Source organism: Quercus lobata, chromosome 2 (assembly GCF_001633185.2).
Source record: "Quercus lobata isolate SW786 chromosome 2, ValleyOak3.0 Primary Assembly, whole genome shotgun sequence".
NCBI classification, from domain to species: Eukaryota; Viridiplantae; Streptophyta; class Magnoliopsida; order Fagales; family Fagaceae; genus Quercus; species Quercus lobata.
Window position 1 is genome coordinate 101,400,403 of NC_044905.1, and position 24,904 is coordinate 101,425,306.

General features: G+C 33.1%; 1 protein-coding gene and 1 pseudogene across 1 annotated transcript; both read right to left on the reverse strand.

Moving 5' to 3' along the window:
- Positions 1-2,141: 2,141 nt before the first annotated feature.
- On the reverse strand, positions 2,142-11,604 carry LOC115974064 (annotated as a pseudogene).
- Positions 11,605-16,642: 5,038 nt separating this feature from the next.
- LOC115974066 (protein FAR1-RELATED SEQUENCE 5-like) lies at positions 16,643-19,240 on the reverse strand. Its single transcript, XM_031094284.1, has 3 exons — positions 17,459-19,240; positions 16,923-17,009; positions 16,643-16,804 (listed from the first exon to the last, which is right to left on the reverse strand). The coding sequence occupies exons 1-3, from the start codon at positions 19,238-19,240 to the stop codon at positions 16,643-16,645; spliced, it is 2,031 nt and encodes a 676-aa protein (XP_030950144.1).
- Between the last annotated feature and the right edge of the window lie 5,664 nt (positions 19,241-24,904).

The following is a 24,904-nucleotide window of genomic DNA, read 5'->3' on the forward strand; positions in this document are numbered from 1 at the left end:
AATCTTCTGGGAACAATTATGCCTTGACTCGTGGAACAAAGCAAGAGAAGAAAAGTCCAACGGAAGTGAAGCTTCTGGAGAGAGAAGAAGAAAAGAGGAAGAAGGAAAGAGGAAAAGAGAGTGACAGAGATGGAGTGGCGGAGAAAGAAAAAAGAAAAAGAAAGAGAGAGAAGAGAGAAAGTAAAAAAGGATGAGAGAGAATGAATAAAAAACTATTTTTTTTTTAGCATTCTCGTCCGTACCTTTGCAAATTTGTAACAGTACTATTCACATGTGGTAAATTTTATGGGATTTGGCACATCTGATAAAAGGGATTTTTGGTGTTTGTTGTGGAAAATGTGCCAAATATTTGGCATTTGGCACATTTGTCATACCTGCTGTGGATGCTCTTAGTAGAAGTAGATAGTAGAAAAGAAGACCCCTTATTGGCAGAAAAACAAAAAACACACATTAATTAAGTCAATATTCAATAAACCCATTTTCTTATTAAAACGGCATGCACAATGTCTTATATAACTCCTTATTGGCTTGTGTCATAAGGCATGCAGAAGCAATTTCTGAAAATGAGAACTGCGATTTCAATTAGCTTAGTGTACGTTTGGATGTTGCTGAAAACTGAAAGTTTTTAGCGTTTTTAGTAGGTCTCATGTACTGTTCACAAGACTTGCAAATACTTTTTTTATCAAAAACAATTTTAAAACTGGGTCCTACAGTACTATTTACACATTTAAAAGTTATTTTGCTACAGTGTTTTTAGTTTTCAGTAATAAACGGTATCCAAATAGAACCTTAGTCCAGAAATGTCAAATGAGAGACAAGAGACAATTAAAAAGGCAGAGCATTACTTAGGCCAATATTGATATGGTCCAACCCGGCCCAAGTAACAAAAATAATTTCATTAGCCGAAAGGAATGGAAACTAAATTATTCTAATTAAGTTTTCTTTTTATAACAAAAAAACTACTCTATTTTGATAATTCAATTTCCATAAATAAATACTACTTATCTCAATATGGTACCCCATTATTATTTTAAGGAGAAAAAAAAAGGAAAATTATTAGATACTTTCATAATACCGTAAATGCGTAGTCTTCCCTCTCACATGAATGTTAAGTTCCACCATGAATTTAACTAGTGTGACCTACCATTCATATGAGAAAAAGAAGTATGCATTTATGGTACTCCGGGAGTACATAATAATTTCTTAAAAAAATATATATAAAACTTGAGTTTAGGCTCAAAAGCTAATGGTCAGTTTGGATTAAGGGGGAGGGAAGGGAAGTAGAGTAGAATAGAGTGGATTTAGTACAAAATTAACTTATTTTTAACCAACTCTACTCTACTCTCCTCCACTCCCCCTCCTTCCTCCCTCCATCCAAACAGGCCATAAATGATCGTGAGGAATTTGAGCTGGGCAAAGTAGTCTCCATACACAAAAGAAAAGTGAAAATTTGCGCAGGAATAGCAGTCCCTAATAACATTGGCAATAGTTCTTTCATTCAAAGAAGTACTCATTTGTTTTCTTAATCAATAAATAAATATACTTACAATTCAATAATAGGTTTAATTATTCTCGAAATACAAATTTTTTCTGGTAAATCATTGACCCTATTCGAAGATCCAGTAATTTTTTTTGAGATTATATTGATGTTTGATCATTCAAAGAAGTACCCGATTTTTTTAGCATTTTTATGTTGTGAGCAAGCATAGTCATTGTTTTATGTATTTAATATAATCTGGATAAGTTGGAGTAGATTTCATTGAACCTCTTTTGATATTTGGATCTTCTTTAGTTGAAGTTTTTCAACAGAATATATATATCCAACTTTAATTTTGAATTTAAAGAAAAAACAAATTCCTTATTTCATTACTTTATCTAAGTTTTCCATAAAGCTTGGTCATCATTTAGATGCCAAAAGGAAATAGAACAATTCCATAATAAAATAAGATGTACCTCACCAGAGGAAGTTATACAGCATACTACACATCCAATTCTAGGTTTACACCATGCCAGAATATTAGTACCGATCTCCAATGATGCAAAATCAACCCAGTGCTCTATGTGGACCAGAAAATTCAAGCATACAAAACAATAAGCATCATAACACATGCATGCAGAAAGTGAGACACCATCCACAATACCTAGGTCATTATCAAAAGAAGATGACAAAAGAAGCCTTTAATAGCAACCTCACTGAAGTTGGTCTTGGTGTTTTGAGTACAGCCTCTTCCACTCATCCAGATTCCAGTATCATCTTACTTGGGGGCAGTAGATCAAGAGGATTCTTAGGTTTCAACTTTGGAGCCTCCTCTTCCTCACCAGGTTCTGATTTCGGCTTTGCTGATTCCTCCTTTTTGGGTTCATCCTTAGGCTTTGGTTCAGCAGATTCTTTTGGCTGAGATGCTTCTTCGTAACAGGAAGGACAGACTTATCTTTTTCACCTCTCCCAGAAACTTCTTGAAATTTGGTTGATTCACCATGGTCCAGAAGTAGCTTTCCACAAGGGAACTTAGAAATAAAGCTATTAGTCATGAGTTGGGTGAAGCCCATGTATAAGTTGCACATTGTAACAATGTCAGCCAGGATTACAGAATTCCCAACCAGCAAAGTGTTTGAAGCAAGATGAGTGTCTAGAGCATCCAGCACTCTCTTCAATGAAGAAATTGCAGCTTCCTCGGCCTTCACACAAAAACACATTCACTTCAAATAAGGGCAGTGCATAGTTATGAGGGGATTATGAACATTTAGATTTTCCATGTAGAATATGTTAGCATGATTATGATGTGGGCAAGCATAGTCATTGTTTTATGTATTTAATAAAAGTTGGATAAGTTGGAGTGTATTTCATTGAGCCTCTTTTGATATTTGGATCTTCATTGGTTGAATTTTTTCAATAGAAAATATATAGCCCACATTAGGCTATGAGCTTTAGCTCAAATGACACCTCATCCCCATAACGCTCTGTTTGTTTCGCTGGAAAACCTTCTGTAAAGATAGTTTTTCACATTTTCCAGTGTTTGGTAGCACAAAAAAACCCTGGTCAATGGAAAACTATCTTTGGTCAACGAAAAACTCTAATAAAAATAAGGCTTATTTTCTATAAGCTGTTTTCCAATTTTTTTTTTTTGGAAAACAATCTCTCTCTCATGCATTGCATCTCCTATAAATATTATTTTCGTCTATAGTCCTGGAAAACATAATTTTTTGGCGCCTTCTCTCTCTTATGGTAAGTTTTCTCACTTTTTCTCTCTTCCCTTTGCTTTTTCTCTCCTCACACCCTCACCGTCACTAACTCTGGTCTCTCCTCTTCCCATAGATCTCTCTCTTTAACTGTCTCTCTTCTCTCTTTTCTTCATGTTTCTCTTCCCCTCTGTAACACAATTCTCTAATTAGATTTTTCTTTACTTCATTGATCGATCAATAGCTCCGACTTATAAATGAGAACAAATTTGCAGTGATAATTATTTCATTCATCTTTACCAAAATACCAATTCTTTGCTTTGAATTTCAAGCTCGATTTTCTTTTTTCTCTAAGAAATTTTCGGTTTGATGGATTCCAGGCAGAAGTTACTTCTTTTTCGTACATAAAGTGCAAATAAATAAATAAATAAAATAATAAAATAATAAAAGAAGAAGAAGAAAGAATGAAAGAAGTAAAAGATGAAAATTTTAAACATAGTACCTATATTGCTCTAAATTGCTTTTACATGGGACAATCTTTACTGTGGACTAATAATATTGTTATATAATGAATGATAATTGTTTAAGAGAATGGCATTTGTTGGCAAATACATTTTTTGTTAGCAGATACTATGTAGTGATGATATATTATGCAATACATTATGTAAATACATAATTTAGAGTAATATTGAAGACTTGTGGTTGACCATAGTAGACAAATGGTTGATATGTGTGTGTGTGTGTGTGTACATACGTTACTGTCTATATATATGAGCAAGATGAGTGGTAGAGATCATGAAAATTTGACAACTAATTAATTTTGATTGTATCTATTGTCAAAATTTTAGATTAATTAGTATGAAAACCAAATTCATTCTTAGTTTTTTTATAATGATTACATTAGTTAGTTTACATAATATACATGTTTTAAATTATATAATAAATATTTTAAAAAAATTGCATACCAAACACCAGAAAACATTCTCAAGCGCATTTTCAAGGTCGTTACCAAACACTGGAAAATAAGACAGTTTTCTAGAAAATACTCTTTGGAAAATGAACCATTTTCGAGAAAACGTTAATGCTGAAACAAACAGAAGTTTTAGGTGGAGGGTGAAGTCATGAATTCAAGACTCATTAGGTGTGTGTAAATTATATATATATATATATATATATATATATATTTATATATATATTTGTCCCACTTTAATTTTGAATTTGCATAAAAAAAAAATTTCCTTATTTCATTCATTTTATCTAAGTTTTCCATAAAACTTGTTCATCATTTAGATGCCTAAGGAAGTAGAACAATTCCATAATAAAATCAGATGTAGCTCACCAGAGGAAGGTATATTGCACATTCAATTCTAGGTTTATTACACGCCAGAATATTAGTATCAATCTCCAATGATGGAAAATCAATCCAGTGCTCTATCTGGAACAGAAAATTCAAGCGTACAAAACAGTAAGTATCATAACACACATACATTCAGAGAGAGAGAGCACCATCAGTAGTACCAAACATCTGGCACAATCAATTTGAGAAGCATAAAGAGGATTGTTACCCTTCAGGCAAGTAATTACAGCAATAGATAAAAAGCCCATAAGTTCCAACATAACAATCTTCAAAGGATGACCAAAATTAATGGGTGAGGGAGGAAAATTTAGTCTTACCATAACATGCTATAGAATTGCTCTCAAATATTGGACCAACAGGTGTTTCCAACACAGGAACCTACAAGAAAAATAGATTTAATAGTAAAGCCTTTTATCAACCTAACATACAATTAGTAGTATAGATTACTGCAAATTCCACAATATAGAAAAATACCTTCCCAATAGGTTCATCTTGAGAAACTCAGGAGTTTTATTACAGACACCCATCTCAAAATTTGGGGACAGTTTAACTTTCACACCAGTGTACTCTGCAGAGATGAGTGTCTTGAAAGAATTTTTATTGTCTTCCCAGTATGCAAGATCTGCAATATAGATCATGAAGCCCTATTAGCAAAGGAATATCACCAAAAACAATCAATCCATAAACAAAAATGATTAATCAATAGTGATGGCTCAATGAATCGGTGCTTTCCAGCAGTTGCATAGGCACACATGCAAGATGGTCACAATTATCACCATCATCAATTTCATCAAAACACTGAGCTCAACTCCCTAAAGCATTGACATCTCTTTATATACATAGATACGCAATTCAAAATTTCAAATTCATAAACACATAAGAAAAACTAAAGCATCAAGCCATTTACTTGCATAAAAACTAAAAACATTTATTAGAAACATGTCTCCCAGTTTCTTGGAATCCAATCAGCATACTAATAAAACTTAGAATGCACAAGTTCCTCATGTAAACAAATTCTTAAGAGTTATTTGATCCACAGATTACTCTTTCTATGGCATGATAACAGCTCAGTAATTCCAACACAAAATTATGATCATAATGTAACAATAATAGCCCACAAAGTTTGTGAGATTCAACTTCTCTAATATTTTGTGTAACTTGATGAAAGGGGAGAATTTCCAACTTTTTATTAGATGCATAATCATATTACTATAACTTTGAACATGCCAGCCTTCTCCAACAATTTCTGCTGTTTATTAAGGGATAGCAATGAAAATAAAGCATTTACAAATATTAGAACTGATTACTCTTGACACAGCGGCTTTAAGGGCATGCTTAAATTTAATTTTTGTACAACCACAAATCCTACCACAAACACACTATTAGCTAAATTCTGCATAAGCATCTATAAGACTTTTGAAAAAAAAAATTGAAAAAGGTGTAAATCAAGTCTTGTCATTACTATGCCATTGTTCAAGTTCATCAGCCTGTAAGGACTTACAGATCAACATTCTTGCTAGTGTTATCCCAGGAAAATGTGACAGTTTACTGATGCAGACACAGGGTTTTGAAACCAAACTTCCATTGAAAGAAAACTAAAATAAAATCTTTTAGACACACAGAGAAACCACCAGAATTAGTGTGTATTTGAATAACTTATTTTTATTGGCTTGAAAAATAAGTTTGCTTAAAAAAATAAGCTCAGAAATAGTATAGTTGTACTTAGAAAAAGTGCTGCTTTAAAACAAGTACATATGCTAATGGTGAAAATAATCTGAATTTCATGCTAAAAGAAGTGGGCCCTTAAACACATCAGCAAACTCATTATACAAAAGAAAAAAATGATTAACAAACAAAATCAAGAACATTTTTTAATTCAGCAATATGATATTGCAGCAAATAAACATTGGTATCAAGCATGAAAGAGCAGGTGAGGTTAAGCTCACAATGGATAGGTCAAACCACCCTAATGCAATAAATAAATACGTAAGCGTGTGTGTGTGTGTTGCATATGAAAAAATTTCATTATTTTGACAATCAATCTTTGATGAAACCATGGAGGATTGATTTGTTTTTACTTTGCATTTTTGTTCATTCAAGACTTATTTTTGTTGTTCTGCGAACTACTTGACAAAATTTTCATCCAAGATAATGGTTTCTAATGCGGAATCAGATTCCAAGTCGAGTTCAAGACTTTTTCTCAAAAATACAAAGTAACAAAGAAGACTTTGCTACAATTGATTGAAAAGGTGTGTTCAATAGAAACAAAGCTAGAAGATTTGTTAGCTATTCTAGATATCTTGATAGGATGGAACTTAGAAAGAACTTAGATATTCTAAGTAAGAGCCAAATTTATCACCACCCTATTTGGCAAACATTGCACCTGTTATCCCTTCAAAATCTGATGGAAATGGCCTTACCAATTAGCTGCCACAGCAACCTCAATTAGGTACTGGGATTGGATCGGTTCGTCAAGGTCTGGTATTAAGGAGAGATAAACTCAGCCTAATGATTCACCACAAGTCCAATTTCAAAAAAAAAAAAAAAAAAAAAAGGAATGCATCACATGGACAATAGCAACCACAAAGGAGCAAGATGAGCAAAAAGTTGAGCATGGAAAAGTTAAGACCAAGGAAGATATTGACTTTAAGTTGAAAAGCCTTCCAAGCATTCATTTTATTATTCCAAATGAATTTACCAATATGGCGAGAAAGAAAGATTCTTCGATCTTAATGCTTACAAAGTGAATGAAGGATTGATACAACCTTCAAGTTTTTTTTTTTTTTTTTGCTAAGTTGGTACAAGTTTCAAGTTTAAAGGTTCTTATATTTCAGTACTTTAAACCTCAAGGATGAGTATTATTCTCAACCGGGGGAGAATGATGCAACCATTGAAGATTGACTCGTTACTACTTTGCAAATTCATCATTCAAGATTCATTTTATGGGGTCCATGAGTGAATTCCAACTGAAATGAAAGTCATGTGGTTTTAAAGGACTAGTTATACATATCCTAGGCTTAAACCAATCTTTTTATTTGGTTTTTATATAATAAGGTATGATGAAATTTGTATCCAAGGGAAAAACTATGATTTCTACAATTCTTGTGAACTAAGGGTATTTGGTATTGAGGTCCGTTGGACTTTCTTTTTCTTCTTTGTTTTCCCTTCCTTTCTCTTCTTTCTTTTCTTCTTCTCTTTGTTGTGGTATTGTTCATACAACTCTTGAACACCATAAAATCCTCTCTTTTTCTTCTTCCTTACAACCTCAAATCAATGCATCCCTTTTACCTATCAAAACTGTAATACCCCACAATTTTTTTGGCTACCAAATAGCCTTCAAATAACTCATCAAACTACCATTTCTTTTAGTTCTAACGAGACCACAAAACCCTTTCTTTGACAATTTCTAATCCCTAGATCCACAACTCCTAATTCTAAACCCACCACAAGATCCTACGTCAATTTGGTTGAAGTTCATCTGATCAAATAGCCTAAGCAAAGCCAATTTCCAACTAAAACCACCTTTTAACTCCACAGAAGCATATTGCAGCAAGGTTCATCCTACGTTAATCAGCGATCTGCTACTAAACTTAACTCCACAGAGGCTTATTGCGGTAAGGTTCACGAGTCTATTTTCACTTGACCCTTATCTGGCCATGCACTACATGCCTACATCCTTAAATTTGACCTTGACATTAAAAGACCAACCAAAATCAATTTTATTATTCATCAAAAAAATGAAAAGAACCACACAAAAAAAGTCATATACAATAATCTGCAGCACAATTACTGAATAATAATAGTATCCCATAGCAACAATCTTCATTTGTTCATGTTAGACCCTTATACCAGCCTACCACATTGAATCATCTCACAGGATTTATTCAGCAAGAAAATTAGGACACATTTTCTTCCAAAACTGTGTTGTAGAAATCTCCGCCAACCAGTCACTTGGCAGTTCATATGACCATTTGTCTGGATTTTACTTACATAACTCATTAACTCATTTAAATAACACACATATGCACTAATTAGGTTAGGCGATTAAAAGTACACAACGAACGCTTATTTGAATCCTTACTTAGATGGTTGAGGAATTCCTGTCCCAAAAATTAAGGATTGCTATCACTAATTATCCAGTTAATTCATATGCCTAATCAAATTTCAGCAGCACCAACATCTCACTGAAACACACTGATTGAATGATTTTTGTGTCACCATATACAGCCATTTTATACTGTATACAAGAATTTGTAGAAGTAGTGAACCCAAATTTCTTTAATTTTTAGGAAACAATAACATAACATCACTACCAAATATTCACTCTGTTGCTCCAATATGTAATTTCGCCAATAATTTACAGCATACCATCTCAAAAGCTAGACTTTAAGGAAGAATCATAGCACGTCAAATAATATTTAAAAACTTTTTTTTAAAATGCCTAAAAATCAAAATAAGAAAAACAAAGAAATAAGCTTGCCGTGATAAATGTGTGTGCTGGTCGACGGCGAAGGAATTGATGCCGGAGTTTCGTTTTTCCGCAGGAGAGTAAGCCGGACAATGACGCTGCCGGTGCCTCCGTGAGTAGAAGAGTTAAAGAGAGAGAGAGAGAGAGAGAGAGAGAGTTGAATAAGAATTGAAAGGGGAAGGGAGTAATAATTAATAAATGAGGTGAACTCTTAACCAAAAAAAAAAAAAAATGAGGTGAACTCAGGGTAGCAAGAGAATTTTTAAAAAAATCAGCTACCGAATCATGATCTCAAATCACGATTTTGAACTCAGAAAATCGTGACTTTTAAAAAATTATAAATAAATAAATAATTAATTAAAATTTGTAGTGCGTAGTGACCTTTTTAACCAAATGTCCCATTTCGAGTCTCTCCAGCCCTTTAGCCAAATTTTCATATTGTTTGGAAAATAAATAATTTTATTTATTTGTTTTTAAATATATTTTTCAATAGATTTTCTAATCATTTTCTATTATAATCATTCTCTATTACATTTATATATTATTTTTTGAAAATTATTTTTATTCTTTATTTTTAATGTGCAAAAAAAAAAAAATTTTGAGAGGTTGAATATTTTAGTCAAAAAAAATTCATTTGGAAAGCAATAGTATTCTCCATGTGTGGAGAGTATTGTAGTTTATCTACTCTATTTTTTACAATTTAGAGATGTTGGAGCTAATTTTTGTGAGTTTGCTCTCCAAACATAATTTTAGAGAGGTTATTGGAGATACCCTTAAAATAGAGGATTACAAGTTAAAAAAAAAAAAAGCTTGAAATGCATAGTTTTTTTTGTTAGATATATTACATAAAAAATATATAAATAGAAAAATTACGCGTTAGGGTGCAACAAATTAAATTATATATAATTTTAAAATCACCAAATTAAACACTAAAACTTAAAAAGGTGACAATCTTGTAAATATAATTTTAGCGACAACAAAAAAAAATACAATCCTTTTTAAATAATTAAAAAAGATCCAAGTAAAGATTTACCTCCTTTACCAGTCTGCATAATCCCTTTAGAATTTAGACACTATTCGAAGCAACATTATTTCAGGCTTAATCCCCTTTTTATGTCTTTTCTCCCTAAGCCTCGAAGCCCAAAATGCTCAATTCTAAGCATTACCATTAGCATGCGTAAAGTCCAGCAAAATAGAAAAAGTTGTTCATTTCACACATTTTGAGTAAAAAAACACCCACATTAATGGGTGTAAAATTATACATTTATGCACGGTTACTGTAGCTCTTCTATCTATTATTTTATGTTTTTTTCTCTCTTCTCTCCCTTGCCTTGTCAAACTCTCTCTCACCCACTCTTCAATGCCAAGAAAAAGAAGATGAAGAAACTGACCATCACAACTAACCAATCACCACCACCACCACCACAACCAACCCATTACAACATCAATTTAATCCAAACACAATCAACCCAAAATTAATGAAAATTATCATAAACCCAACTTAAAATCAACTCAAAATAAAACACAACAGAAAACCCATTTGGCAAAATACTAATCAACCCAAAACCCAAGTTTGTTGCTGCCATGAGAGAGAGAGTGTGAGTGCATTGAGCTATGGAAGCTTGGTAGAGAGTTTTTTTTTTTTTTTTTTAAGAAATGAAAAAGAAGAAGAAGAAAGAACGAATAGTAAAAGAAAAAGAAGAAGTAGAAGAAGAAGAAGAAAGAAAGAAGATGCTAAAGAAGAAGAAGTAGAAGAAGAAGAAGAAAGAAAGAAGATGCTAAAGAAGAAAAACGTAGAAGAAGAAAGAAGCAAGTAAAAAGAAGAAGGAGAAAAAGAAAGAGTGTTTCAGAGAAGTAAGGTAAGGTGGTGGGGTCGGTATCAATAAGGGAAATAATAATAAAAATGTAAAAAAGTATTATTTTAATAAAAAAAGAGTGTATTATAGATAATTTAATGTGGATGTTTTTATAAATTGATTCTATAAAATAGAACAAATAAGTTTTTATTGTAAAATAGAAGGAAATTTTTGCATGTACCGATGCTAATGCACATATTATTCTTTGGGGCCCCTAAACGGAATTAAAAAAAAAAAAAAAAAAAAAAAAAAAAAAAAAAAATATTGGTTGCCAAAAACAAAACAAACAAAAACATATCAAACAAACCCGGTGTCTCTCTTTATTTTCCTCGTACAGTTACATACAAATTTTCTCTTAATATTAATAACTGGAATTTGGATAAAGATTTGATCTATCTAGATCAGTTCAATCATAGCATAATCAAATAAATAACACATATGCATACGTACCCAATAAAACTGATTGAATGAATTAGACAAAGAGTTGCAACAGTACGTACTTCAGCACACAATACAGAAAGAAAAAGCTGCAAATTAAGCCTTACACAACATAAAACACTAGTTCATCATACCATATTTAACAAACCAAGCATGGAATTTTAAGCTAACAAATGATGAGAAATACACAATACGTGGACTGATCTAGGCTAAGACAAAAGCGTTCATGTCATATTCAGTTCAGAGCTGACCAAGTTGGATACTGATTTGGCTGCTGCTGCTGGTAACATCGCTTGTGGCGCCATTGCTGTAATTATTCTTACAATTGCGAAGTGCCAGAATGAGTGCAACAATGAGAATCAGGAGGCTAACCATTGCTACTGCGAGTTTGACCCCCGAATGCACTTGTTCTTCTTCTTCCCTGTACGATACAAAAAGATTAGTGAAATTGTATCGAATATTATTCAACACTGAAAAAAAAATGTACATAATGCATGAAAAGGTTTAGGTATTGTTTTGTTACCCGTTTAGAGGATGAGGAGGAGGGTTTGCAAAAGTGAAAGGAGGCGAAAACAGAGAGTATGAAAATGGCTGAATGGGTTGCATTCTGGCTAGTTTGGAATAATGCTCTTACATGACTTAATTAGGACTTATATAGGCAGAGATTTTGTGGTCTCTTCTCTTCCTTATTATGCATGAACCCATTCAAATATTGAGATGATAATTAATCCACTGCAGACTAGCTAGTTAGGCACATTACATATATGGGCCATGACAAGACTTTTTCTGTCCTCCTCGTTCATGGGACCCATTCGAATATTTATGCATCACTCATGTGGGACCCATTTCCTCTCAAAGAAATGCATCGCTCATGTGGAACCCATAGTTAAAGTATATCATCTTTAATTGCAAATTGAAATTAAACAAGTGCAAAGTGAAAGGGAAATGGATCCTCTCCATTTCCCTTTGAAATGGAGAGGCTCCAGTTCACAGTGGGGATTGAGTCCAAAATGATCCACGCTCAAAAATTGGACACATCATTTAAAATGTGTCACCACACTTAATTGGAGTTCAGTTGACTTAACTGGGGTTTAACTCAACCGGACAAAAAAAACTCAAGTTAAACTCTTAACTCTCACCAACCGTTCAAACTCTCTCTCTCTCAAATTTCAAACTCTCTCAACCTCCCACTTCTAGGATACTCAACTCAAACCCATCAGCAAAATCAAAGGAAAAACCTTAGCTCACCAAAGATCCCGACACCCATACACGCATCCTCTTTAAACCCAGATCAGAGAGAGAGTAAGGGTTGGGGTTTGGAGAGAATCGGGTGTAGAGAGAGACGCTTTTCAGACCCAAATCAGAGAAGGTTAGGGTTTGGGTTTGTCCTCTTTAAACCCAGATCAGAGAGAGAGTAAGGGTTGGGGTTTGGAGAGAATCGGGTGTAGAGAGAGACATTGATGCTTTTCAGACCCAAATCAGAGAAGGTTAGGGTTTGGGTTTGGAGAAAATCGGGAAAGAGAGAGGTTGATGATCTTTCAGGTTTGATCTATGGAGGGAAATGAGATTGAGAGACAGAGAAAGAGATTTTGGTCGAAGGAGAGAAGAAGCCACCATCGGAGGTGGTGGTTGCGGTGAGCCAGCCTTGCTGATTTGGTTCAGGCCCAAATCAGAGAAGGTTAGGGTTTGGGTTTTGGGAAAATCGGGAAAGAGAGAAGTTGATGCTCAATCTCCATGGCTATCGCTAGCAGCCATTGTGTTCCGCTCCACCAATTCCGACCGTGGTTTCGGTGAAGTTCCTCTATCTCCCTCTTTGATTTTTCCTTATTTTAATTTTCTCAACAAAAAAAAAGATTTTTTAATTTTTAGTATTTTATTAGGATTTCGTTTTCTTTTGATAAAGAAATTGAATTCCCTGTTGTACTTGGGAAAAAAATAATGTGGAATTTGTGTTATTGGCTACAGATTGTTCTTGGCCGAGCTTCATCTTGCAACCACCCTACTGCCGGCGGCGGTGCATATAGACGGTGTTTACACCATTGGTGGCCGCTGGTACCCTTCTTTTTCTCTTTATTTTCTCTTCTTTTTATTTGCTTTTTAGATATGACCGAAACCCCCATTTTGTTTCAGTTTTTATTAGTGACTAGGTTTCCTTTTGCATAAAACAATGGAGGTTTTTGGGTACAGCCAAATGTGCTGTGATTGAAGGGAAAGTGGCCTGCTTGTAGTTGTTGTGTGTTGTTGTCTTTGACATCAGTAAAGTAATTGTGTTGCTTGGTATATGCTAAAAAAATCATTATGAAATTTCTCTTTTTGTCCTAATTTTTCTTAGGTACCTATTATTTTCCTAAATTGCAGATGGGTATTTTGCGTGTTGTAGTTCATTTTAAAGGTATAAACGGTGGCTCTTGATAGGCTAACTTGAGGGGAAAATTTTTGCTTGCTTGAATTGTTACCAATCATACTTAACAAGTTTAGCCCAAATTTTAAGTAGTCAATTTAGATTTTTATATGTTAAGGCCTCCCTCAAACATTCTGGGTTTTTGGTTCAAAAGAATGTTTGAAAATTTGGTGAAATGTTTTTTCTTTTAATAAATCTTCAAATATTTCTAGATGAACTTTAATTCTTGGGCATTTCAATGTTATACGGATATGTTACTGATTTATGAACTCTAATTCTAATTGGGCATTTCTAAGTTATACAAATATGGTACTGATCTATACAATAAAGCAGAAATTGCATTTAAATTTAGGCACAAATGAGCTTATGAACAAGAGTTTGTTTTATGAATTTTCCCCATTTATTGTGGCCAAAGCTTAGATGGATTAATAGCTATATGTCTCTTGTTTTCTTGTTAACAGAATTTGTATGTATATATGGTGGTTTACCTACTTGTTTTCCTTTTAAATAAACAAGCATATATCTTTTGTCATTTTTCACCATGAGAGGACTAAATCCCAAACTTTTGTGAAGTTTTGCTTTGCTGATTTAAAGTTGTTATATATTCATCATAATCTTTAAGTTGATGAATGCGTTTTACCATTGTCAAACTAATTCATGAATTTTTCTAATTCATGTTCCATGTTTTTCTTGATTAGCTATAAACCGAAAATTACTTCAAATAATGATTTTTTTAATTGCTTAATGGTGAGCGAGTATTTGCTCTAGCAGACATTTGAAATGAATTCCTCAAAAGTTAGGATTTTTTTTTTTTTTGGTCCAAATTGGAGTATTTCTTGATCTGTTTTTTTTTTTTTTCATGTGTATGACAGTATGATGAGTTTAAGTGTTTATAGTCTAGCTGCTTGTGCAGACTGTGAGCAGAGTAACATTAAGACTAAACATGCCTTTATAGGTATGGTTTTCTTTTTTGGAACTGTCATAAATACTGAAGTGTTCAGGGTTGATGCATTGTTTCTTTTTTATTCTACTCGTGATGGGTGCATTGTTCTTTTTTCTTGCATATGATTAATGATGCCATATACAAACAATATTGAAAAACAAGTAACAATAATTTTGTGCATCATGGTGCAGGGCTTCGAGTAACAATTGATTGCAAGCCAGAAAATGGACACTTAAAGACAAGAGGGGTAGGGAAACTCGATGAAGAAGGAAAGTTCAAAATGTCTATTCATCGTAAGATTGTAAAAGATGGCAAACCGAATGAAGAATGCTATGCACAGCTTCACAGTGCATCAGCTGCACCATGCCCTGCACATAATGGCCTAGAGTCTTCAAAAGTAGTATTGTGACATTTGTTATTGTAAGGATTGAATTTTTATTGTAAGGATTGAATTTTGATTGTAAGGATTGTGACAATTGTTATTGTAAGGATTGAATTTTGATTGTAAGGATTGTGACAGTTGTTATTGTAAGGATTGAATTTTAATTGTAAGGATTGTGATAGGTGGAATGTGGATATTTATAGATATTTGTAAGTAAAGATTTTGACAGTTGTGGGCTATTGGTATTTGTAGATATTTTTAAGTAGGTGTAAGGGTGTGCTGCATAGGTGGTGCGGGTAAAGTCGCTGTGTGTAAGGGTGTGTAGGGGACTCTGCATGTGGGTGTGCACAAGTACTTAGTTGGTTATGTGGAGTGTTTATAAGGAGAGGAAAAGGATAGTAAAACTCATGTAGATAAGGATTGTAAAACTCATGCAAAAGAAAAATTGACACACCAATTAACATGCATACAGCTCAAAACTTGTCATATTTATATAAATTTTTTCTCCTCACAGCAACACTTACATATAAAAACAACTCTTGCCTAGTATAACAATTATGTAGAAAAACATATTTATGTCATGCAATACCAGACCTATGCAGTAACATGAATTATGCAGTAACAGTAACAGTAACATAATTATGCAGTAATTTTAACAGTAATTATGCAGAAACTTTAACAATAATTATGCAGTAAAAGTAACAGTAATTATGCAGTAACTTTAACAGTAATTATGCAGTAAAAACAACTCTTGCCTAGCATAACAATTATGCAGAAAAACATATTTATGTCATGCAATACCAGACCTATGCAGTAACATCAATTATGCAGTAACAGTAACATCAATTATGCAGTAACTTCAACAGTAATTATGCAGTAACAGTAATATTAATTATGCAGTAACTTTAACAGTAATTATGCAGTAAAAGTAACAGTAATTATGCAGTAAAAACAACTCTTGCCTAGCATAACAATTATGCAGAAAAACATATTTATGTCATGCAATACCAGACCTATGCAGTAACATCAATTATGCAGTAACAGTAACATCAATTATGCAGTAACTTCAACATTATGCAGTAACAGTAATATTAATTATGCAGTAACTTTAACAGTAATTATGCAGTAAAAGTAACAGTAATTATGCAGTAACTTTAACAGTAATTATGCAGTAAAAACAACTCTTGCCTAGCATAACAATTATGCAGAAAAACATATTTATGCCATGGAATACCAGACCTATGCAGTAACATCAATTATGCAGTAACAGTAACATCAATTATGCAGTAACTTTAACAGTAATTATGCAGTAACAGTAACATTAATTATGCAGTAACTTTAACAGTAATTATGCAGTAAAAGTAACAGTACTTATGCAGAAATTATGCAGAAATAGTAACAATTTTTGCAGCAACAAATAATTATGCAGAAATTAACACCTTGCAGAGATACATCACACATGCAAATTAAGTATTCTTTCCAAATAATAAAAAATCTAAACATTTTGAATATGACTAAATTTTGGACCATCAAAACTCCAGTCCTAAACTAGGAAAATTACAAATCAAGAACACTTAATCTGGACATGCGTCCTAGATTATAAAACATGATCCTAAACTAGAGACCTCCACTTGCAACACTTCCTTGAGTCAAGAGACCTCCAGCGCCATTAATTTTGTCATTGGAGCCTACAACACTTGATGTACTCTCTAAATGTGATACTAATGCAACACTTGCTGATGAGCCTCCTTGATGTACTGCAGAACTTGTAGAAGCCGACTACAAAAAATCCAATTACACATTACACATATCACAAGCTTAGTATTAAAATTATCAAATCATGCATCTAAACTATTATTAATATCAAAATAAAATATATAATTGTAAATATCTTTACCATTAAAAGTTGTGTAAAACTAGTAATATTTCCAGAAGATATATCCTCAGTTTGCTTTTGTGCCATGACGTCATATGCATATATTTCCTGTAAAAATTGTACTAGTTTAGCAATAATAATAATATACTATATTAATGTGTAAAAATAAAATAGAATGGTGAAAATAAGGATAATTGAAGATTATCTCCTGCACTTTTCTTTTCTTTGTTTGCTTCTTTGATGTGCCTTCCTTTGGTTTCCTCATCTTTTCTATCCATGATTTCGTCCTACGCTTTTTATTACGATGAACCTCTCTTTTCTTTATCCCTTTTGGTACAATCGTAATCGAAGCACATAATTGATCTTCTTTGTTTGCAAAATCAGTGGAAGGCCTAATGATGTCTTCTTCTACATTAGCTTTGCAATTCCTAAGGTCACAAAGTTTTTTTTTTCAAATCTGCAATTGCTAAGCTTAGGATATTATGGCCTTCTTTAGTTTCACACGCCTCATCCACCAATTGAATATATTTTGGACATAAATCTCGAAACCGATCTACATATTCCAGTCGAGTATCCGGGTTAATGTTATGTGTTGTGCAATTTTTTCCGCTTCCATCTTTTGCATCTCTTCTCCACCTCTTCATGATATATCTATTAGGAATCAACTTGATATCTAATACATCAAGAACTTTCAAACCATGCCTACATAAAATACCAAATGACTCAAACTTTCTGCAACTACAAGATAGAGTCTCATCTAATGGATTCCACATGACCTCATATTTTCCATTTTGATTGAAAACTCCAACCACATAACTATGTGTTTGACTCACATTGCGTTCTAGGATGGAAAGTGTCATTACCTCTTCAACTTTTGTCTGAAATAAATCAAACAACTTAGGTGTGTACACTGTTGCTACTTGGTTAAGCATAGGAGAGCTTTTGAGCTTTAATCTTGGAAATTTCTTTCTAGAGTTGTATTCTGCTTCTAACTCCTTATCCCGCTTTTGATTGACAATTGTTTCAAAATGAGTGAAAAACTCTACTATATTGAGATCAGTATGCAAGCAATCCTTCAAGTCAGCATTGAAACTCTCACTAAGCTGGGTTGTCTTCATTCCTGCAGTGAAAGTTCTCTTAACATATGCTTGGGCCCATTTTTCCTTCAATTTAAATAGATCAATTAGCCATTTATTTTCACGAACATTGTACTTATCTAGCATTTCATTCCAAGCTGTAAGAAACTCATCTTCACCGTCATACTCATAGATACATGCTAAGAAATCAACATTAAATTGAGGCTTAGTTTTTAGTAAATGACCCAAGTGTTTCTCAGCATTCTGCCACATATGCCAACTACACAATGCATGATATGTCTCAGGCATGACTACTTTTATTGCAGTTGACATAGCTGCATCTTGATCTATGAAAATAGTGATTGGCTTTTTTTCAGACATTACTTCTAAGAAAGTCTCAAATAACCATACAAAAGATTCAATCGTTTCATCATATAAAAGTGCACCTCCAAATACAACAATTTCTCTATGGTGATTGAGACCCAAAAATACTCCAAGTGGCCTTGCATCTCTATTTGTGCTATACGTTGTATCAAACGTTATTACATCACCGAAGTGGCTATAGTCAATGATCATTCTTGCATCGGCCCAAAAGATATTAGTAATCAACTCTTCACAGTCCAATTGAGTAGCAAAATAATATGAAGGATTTTCCTTAAGTTGACGACTAAAATATCTTCCCAAGCTAGCAGCTGCCCCATGCTCCATGTCTCTCTGTCGCTTACTACGTAAGTAGTTTTTATGATCTTGCTTGGTAAAACCAAGATTTTCATATCCACCAACTTGCTTACTAAGAAGCTCATAAGATTGCTTTAGTCTTAATCCCGATTCATGTGCCAAATCAATTTCAATAGCATGAGTTGCATCCACTTTCCGTTGTGATGGCATCATGTGCACAGTTGATGGAAGGTGGAGATAGTGGTTATGCTCAGCAATAAATTCACTCACCACATATTTTTTACTATCTCGATTAAGTACAATAACCAAACGTGCTTCACAACCACATCTTGTTTCTGCTCGTGGATTCTTTACATTCTGATCTCTCTTGTCTTTGCCTCGAACTCCCTCCTTTGCACACACAAATCTTCTTGAAGTAACCACACCAGTCTTTTTACATTTATTTACATACTCTTTTCTAATACTAAAACCAGCCTTTCTGCCATATTCATTATCAAAACCATATGCAATCTCATCCGCTTCAAACTCCATCCCTTTAAATGGGGTAGATTCCATGGGCACATGAGAAGGAACATGTATTCCCATCATTATCCCTAGAAAAAATTGAACATAAATTTATTATAACTTTCACCTATCATTTATTTTCAAAATAGAGATGATGTAAAAAAAAAAAATAAGGATGTAATGAATGATCAACATACTAATGAGGATGTACCTCATATGAGAGAAATGTTATATATTTTTGTTACTAAACATAAAAATTCAAGATGACCAAGCATGATTTCAACTCAACTCACTCAAAGGGCAGTCAATTTAAACATGATAGTAATAAACATGTTCTTTAAAATCTTGCATTCATAATATGCCATCAAGAATCATTATTAAAGAATCTTCTTATTATGATTAAAGAACTTATTTATTATGAGATGTTTTTTTTTTCAAAGGAGAAATTTATTAATTGAAATATCTAAACCTTGTGATCAACACCACAACAGTATCTTTTTGATCACCTCTCTATATATGTCCATAATCCACATTAAGCATGCAAGTAATCATTTTTTAATTTCACATAAACTCATCATTGATACTATTTTCTTATGAACAGATTATAATAGACTATATTAACAGCTGTGGAAATATATATATTTTTTTAAATTGTGCCACTAAACTTATTGATTACACTATGAATTAGGATCATGTGTGTAAGGATTTTAGTGTTGATCCATTCCATAACATTTTATGGTAATAAATTCAAATTTATTGATGTAATTTTATCCGTTTGAAAATCTAGTTAGTTTTTTAGTTTATATTTAGAGCTACTCAAAGAAATGCTTACTAAAAAGGTTTGCTCGAGCAAAGGTCAAGATCGATGAAGTGCAATGTGAGGTGTGCTCAAGCAAGATGGTAAACTTGCTTAAGTGGAACATTAAAGGTCCGAGATTTTGCATGTCTCTCGCTTGAGTGAGGTCGTAAAAATATACTTTCCTAATCTACTTTCTGAAGTGGTTTCTCCATTAAAGATATTCTTCTTTGATTTTCCACTTCATCACCAAATGTTATGTCATGCTTAATGTGCTTTTTATATTACTTATTGATTTGTTAATTGCTTAACTATAGTTAAAAATTAATTGTTTGAGTGGATCACTTCACCAATATAATTTGATAATTTTGCTCATTAATTCACATTGGGGTCTAAACAGAAATTTCAATGTTCAATCTTATTTAGTTATAAAGTATGGTGAGATTTATCACGAAGTATTTGACAAGATACTTACCTTTTTGAGTGACAAATTTACTTTGATAAAGTTCCCTTATCAGCAAATCTCTACAATTAGTCATTAAATATCAAAGTTGCACGTGTTAATGGCAGGTGTTTTTTTTTTTTTTCAAAAAAGCTACTAAAAAAGGCATATTCATTGGTCATAAGGGCCATGACTAGAGTACACTTGCTATACCATCCTTTTGTTTTTAGGGAAAACGTTCAAAAATTAACTCATTTTCTTTTTTTGTGAGTAAAACTCATTTTCTTATGTTCAGTAATCAGGGGCAGCTGCACATACATTTTGGGGGTTCATATTAGGGGGTTCAAATGAACCCCCTGACTTGAAAAAATTTATTTAAACATCAGCTACAATGAAGAAGGTCTTTGATCAAACCATTAGGGACCTGTAAGTCTTAACTGTGATTCTTATTATGTAGTTTCTTATCATGGTAATCTCATTGCTATTTGAGTGTTCTGTTTTCTTGATTCATCATTGGCAATATTGGTGAGAAAAGATTATTCTTTGGATAGTTTCTTTTGAATTACATAGTCAGTTTTCGGAGTTTAGTCTTGTTTATTCATTCATTATATCTTGTTTCTCTATTATTATATGACAACAATTGCCTAAGACGTTAATTTTTTACTGCTTTTCTTACATTATAAGAGAGGTGAATAAGAAAGTGCTTCAAGTCCCTGGAATTGAGCAGCAGGTAAAAAATTTTCCTTTAATTTTTTTTGCTTATTTGGGTTTCCAAAACTTTGATTGATTCGTCCCTGTCAATATCTGGGGGCAATGGTGGTGAGATTGAACAATAATTGCCCATGTGTTGTCCCTATGTTTATTATTGAAAGATCTTTGTCTGGTGATTATCACTCCTCTGTATTAGGCTATTGCTCCTTGACAACAATATAAATGTAGAAAAATGATCAAACATCAAATAAGATAAGCATAAACAAGTTTACGGATATACCTTTGTTTTGGCAAGATAGAAACAGAGATGCTTTGAAGCTGAACTTGTTCTCTGAACCTTCTGCGAAGCTCTTTTTTTTTTTTTTTTGGGTTAAAATCTATGAAGCTTTGAACGTGGGATGGCAAGATAGAAACAGAGATGTCTTACATTCTTTGAACCTTCTGTGAAGCTTTTTTTTTTTTTTGGTTAAAATCTATGAAGCATTGAACGTGGGATATATCTCTAACCTTCTGTGAACCTTTTCCCTCCTATAAGGTTTTTTTTTTTTTGTTTTTCAGTGCACAGATATACCTCTAACTCTGTTTCACTTTTCCCTCCAAAAAGTTTTTTTTTGTCCGGTTGAGTTAAATAAATCCTCCGGTTTAAGTGTTTAACTGGGGTTAAGTGTAGTGTTTTCATTTTAAATGACGTGGCACTTTTTTAGCCCTTGATAATTTTGAACTCAATCCCCACCGTGAACTGGAGCCTCTCCATTTCACTTTGAAATGGAGAGGATCCGGTTCCAAGTGAAAGATGCATTATTATATTAAAGGTAGAATGAGAAGAGAAGCTTCCATGTAGATTATTTAAGCTATAGATTTCCAAAAGATCTAATGGTAAAATATATATATATATATATATTTTATCATTCTTTACATCATTAAATACTTATCTAATTAATAGCATTCTCATTATCTCTCTTCTTATTAAATATTTCTATGAGATTTTTTTTCAAAATAACACAAATTTTCAAAAAATTTTGTTAGTTAACACAGTTTCCAAACTATTTAGGAAACTAACATCTCCAGTTTGTTAGAGTCGATTTTGCTATCGTAACTTGAGCACAACAGACTCAAGTTCCTTGATTTGGCCACATTGAAATCGAGCTCAGGGGACTAGAGTTTCACACAGAATTCCTTTCGTTGCCTCCAACCAACTCCAGCAAATTCTTCAAACCCAAACCAACAAAACCTAGGTACGATCGTTCCAATCAAAACCTTCCTCACAAACCCAAACCTAGCACCTCAATTTCATAGCTAATCGGAACCCTATAAACTCAAACCCAAACCCAACAAACACACCACCACCTCATACCGATCGGAACTGACAAACACAAAACCAACAATTGTGCCACAACTCATCCTGATCGGAACCTGCAAACCAAAACCCAACAAACCCTATTCATACCCACGAAGAATAAGAGGAGACCTATACCCACTTGTTATCATCTCAGTGGCGAATCAGGTTTATCTTTGCTTTCTCTCTTTTTCTTCGAATCTCCCCCCTTTTTTTTAATTTCAAGAGCCACTCTGATGCCAGTGCTAAGATTGTGATTTTTGAGTTGGAGAAGAAGAAGGAAGAAGGAAGTAGAGAGTTGGGGTCTTTGGTTTTTCAGTGCAAGAACTCGAGATGCCTCAGGAAATCGAGTTTTTAAGACATGATTTGTTAGCAAAATCGAGTCCAACAAACTCAAGATATTAGTTTCCTAAATAGTTTGAAAAATGATGTTATTTTCTCTTTCCACTTTCTATGCTTTGTCTTTGTCTTTTTTTTCTTTTCTTTTTCTCCCCTCAATAAAACCTCTATTGCTTTCCTCATCTTTTTTAGGAAGATATTCACTGAGAGCCGCAAATTCTTCATTTTTTACTTTGTATGTATTGCTTGCTTCTTCTTCTTTTTATTTTTTTGTTCATACAAAGTGCAGGTTCATTATTTCTTCTATTCATCTAAATTGAATTTTATTATTATTATTTAAATTTGTTCTACGTGATTATGTCAATTTCTTAACTTCTGCCATTATTTTTTAATTTTATCACCACAAGTAATACAACGTTTTTGGTAATTAAGATTTAAAATTCAATTACCTACTATGATGCTAAATTCATATGCCAAGGTTAATGAATTGATAAATGAGGAGACTATGCATGATCGAAGAGTGCAATAGTTGAGGAAATTTTTTTGGCCTGAAGAAGCAAAGATTATTAAACAGATCCCTTTAAGTTAAAGGAAGCCTAAGGATAAGCTGATCTGGGCAGGCACAAAAGATGGCTGTCATACAATATGCACAAATTTTTTTTTTTTTTTTTTTTTTTTTTTTTGAGAAGAATGTGTTAAGAACTTAACTTTATAAGATAAATGTTGCCCTTACAGATCACGTTGCAAATCAATTAGGTAAGCATTAGAATGTGGAGAGAGAAAAAGGAGACACATAAATATTTAATAAGGAAAGAGATAATAAGGATGCTATTAATTAGGTAAGCATTTAATGATGTAAAGAATGATGACGTTTTCTTTTTGACCGTTAGATCTTTTGGAAATCTAAGTTTTAAAAAAGGTGTAACTTGAACTTATCTCATATAAGAGCTTGAGAGTGCATCGTTCATAAGGCTCTCTTTTTTTCCTTTTTTTTAGGGGGAAAGGGGGGGGGGGGGAGGGGTAATTGTGTGGGGGGTTTTGCTAAAAGGAAATTAAAATTTACAAACATAAAACATTCCCCACACCATAGAGACACGTGCAACTAAAAGCCCTTACATGTTACAACACTAGGTACTGGTAGGATGAGAGCTACCTGGTTCCCATCCCCTATTGAGTATTTACCCAAAAAAAAAGGAAAAAAAAGAAGAAGATCGAAGAGAAGATGGGTAACTATTGTTACATACACTCTTGGCACACAATCATATTTACACAAAATTTGCATTAAAGTTGTGACTTGAAATTATGATTTTTAATGATTCTAGCTAGTGCAAATTCTGCTTCTGCGTACAGTTATCTGCAAGAATGCGAGTGTAACAAACACCACTCACCTAGAAATCGTGGCTTTTTTAATGCAAATTTTACTTGTGTGTATTGTTATGTGCAAGAACGTTTATAATAAACACCACTCAAAGAAGATAGAAGGAATCTAAGCACCAACCTCCTCAAGTTACAGCCTTTGATCCATTTTCGATTAATGACTTTGAATAACCATTAATAATAGTAGTTAATGGGACCCATCCTTATACTTAAGGAAATCACCATTTCAAATTTTACATTGAATGTAAGGCTGCATTTGGCTTTATGTAAATCGAATTTCGAGTGTAAATTGAATGCAGGGGAAGATGAATTCCCATAAGGAAAATGGAATTTGGGTGCACTACAACAAATTTGACTTTTTTCAAGGGTCAAAACCCTTAAAAAAAGTATTAAAAACCGTTGAAAAAAATTATTTTAAGAGTCCAATTGACCCTTGAGAACCTTCGAAATATATACCGTCGAAAAAGAAATTTTAACGGCCTTCGTGACCCTTAAAATAAGTGCTCTAATCTTATTTTGAGGGTCAAGAGACCCTTAAATAACCTTTTACCAAGGTTTAAAAAAATTATATCTACAACCCTTGATAAATAAGGTTATTTAAGGGGTCTCTTGACCCTCAAAACAAAATTTTATTTTATTTAATAAAAAAAAAAAAAAACCCACAATCATGCACAAACATATATATATATATACATACACATACACAAAAATTCATAATTGTATGAATTTATATGATACCAAAAG

Coding starts and splice junctions, on each gene's coding strand:
- LOC115974066 (XM_031094284.1), bottom strand. CDS start 19,240: ATGGGAATACATGTTCCTTCTCATGTGCCCATGGAATCTACCCCATTT. Junction 17,010..17,458: donor CGGATACTCGACTGGAATAT/GTAGATCGGTTT, acceptor CAATTTTTACAG/GAAATATATGCATATGACGT. Junction 16,805..16,922: donor GTTTTACACAACTTTTAATG/GTAAAGATATTT, acceptor GATTTTTTGTAG/TCGGCTTCTACAAGTTCTGC.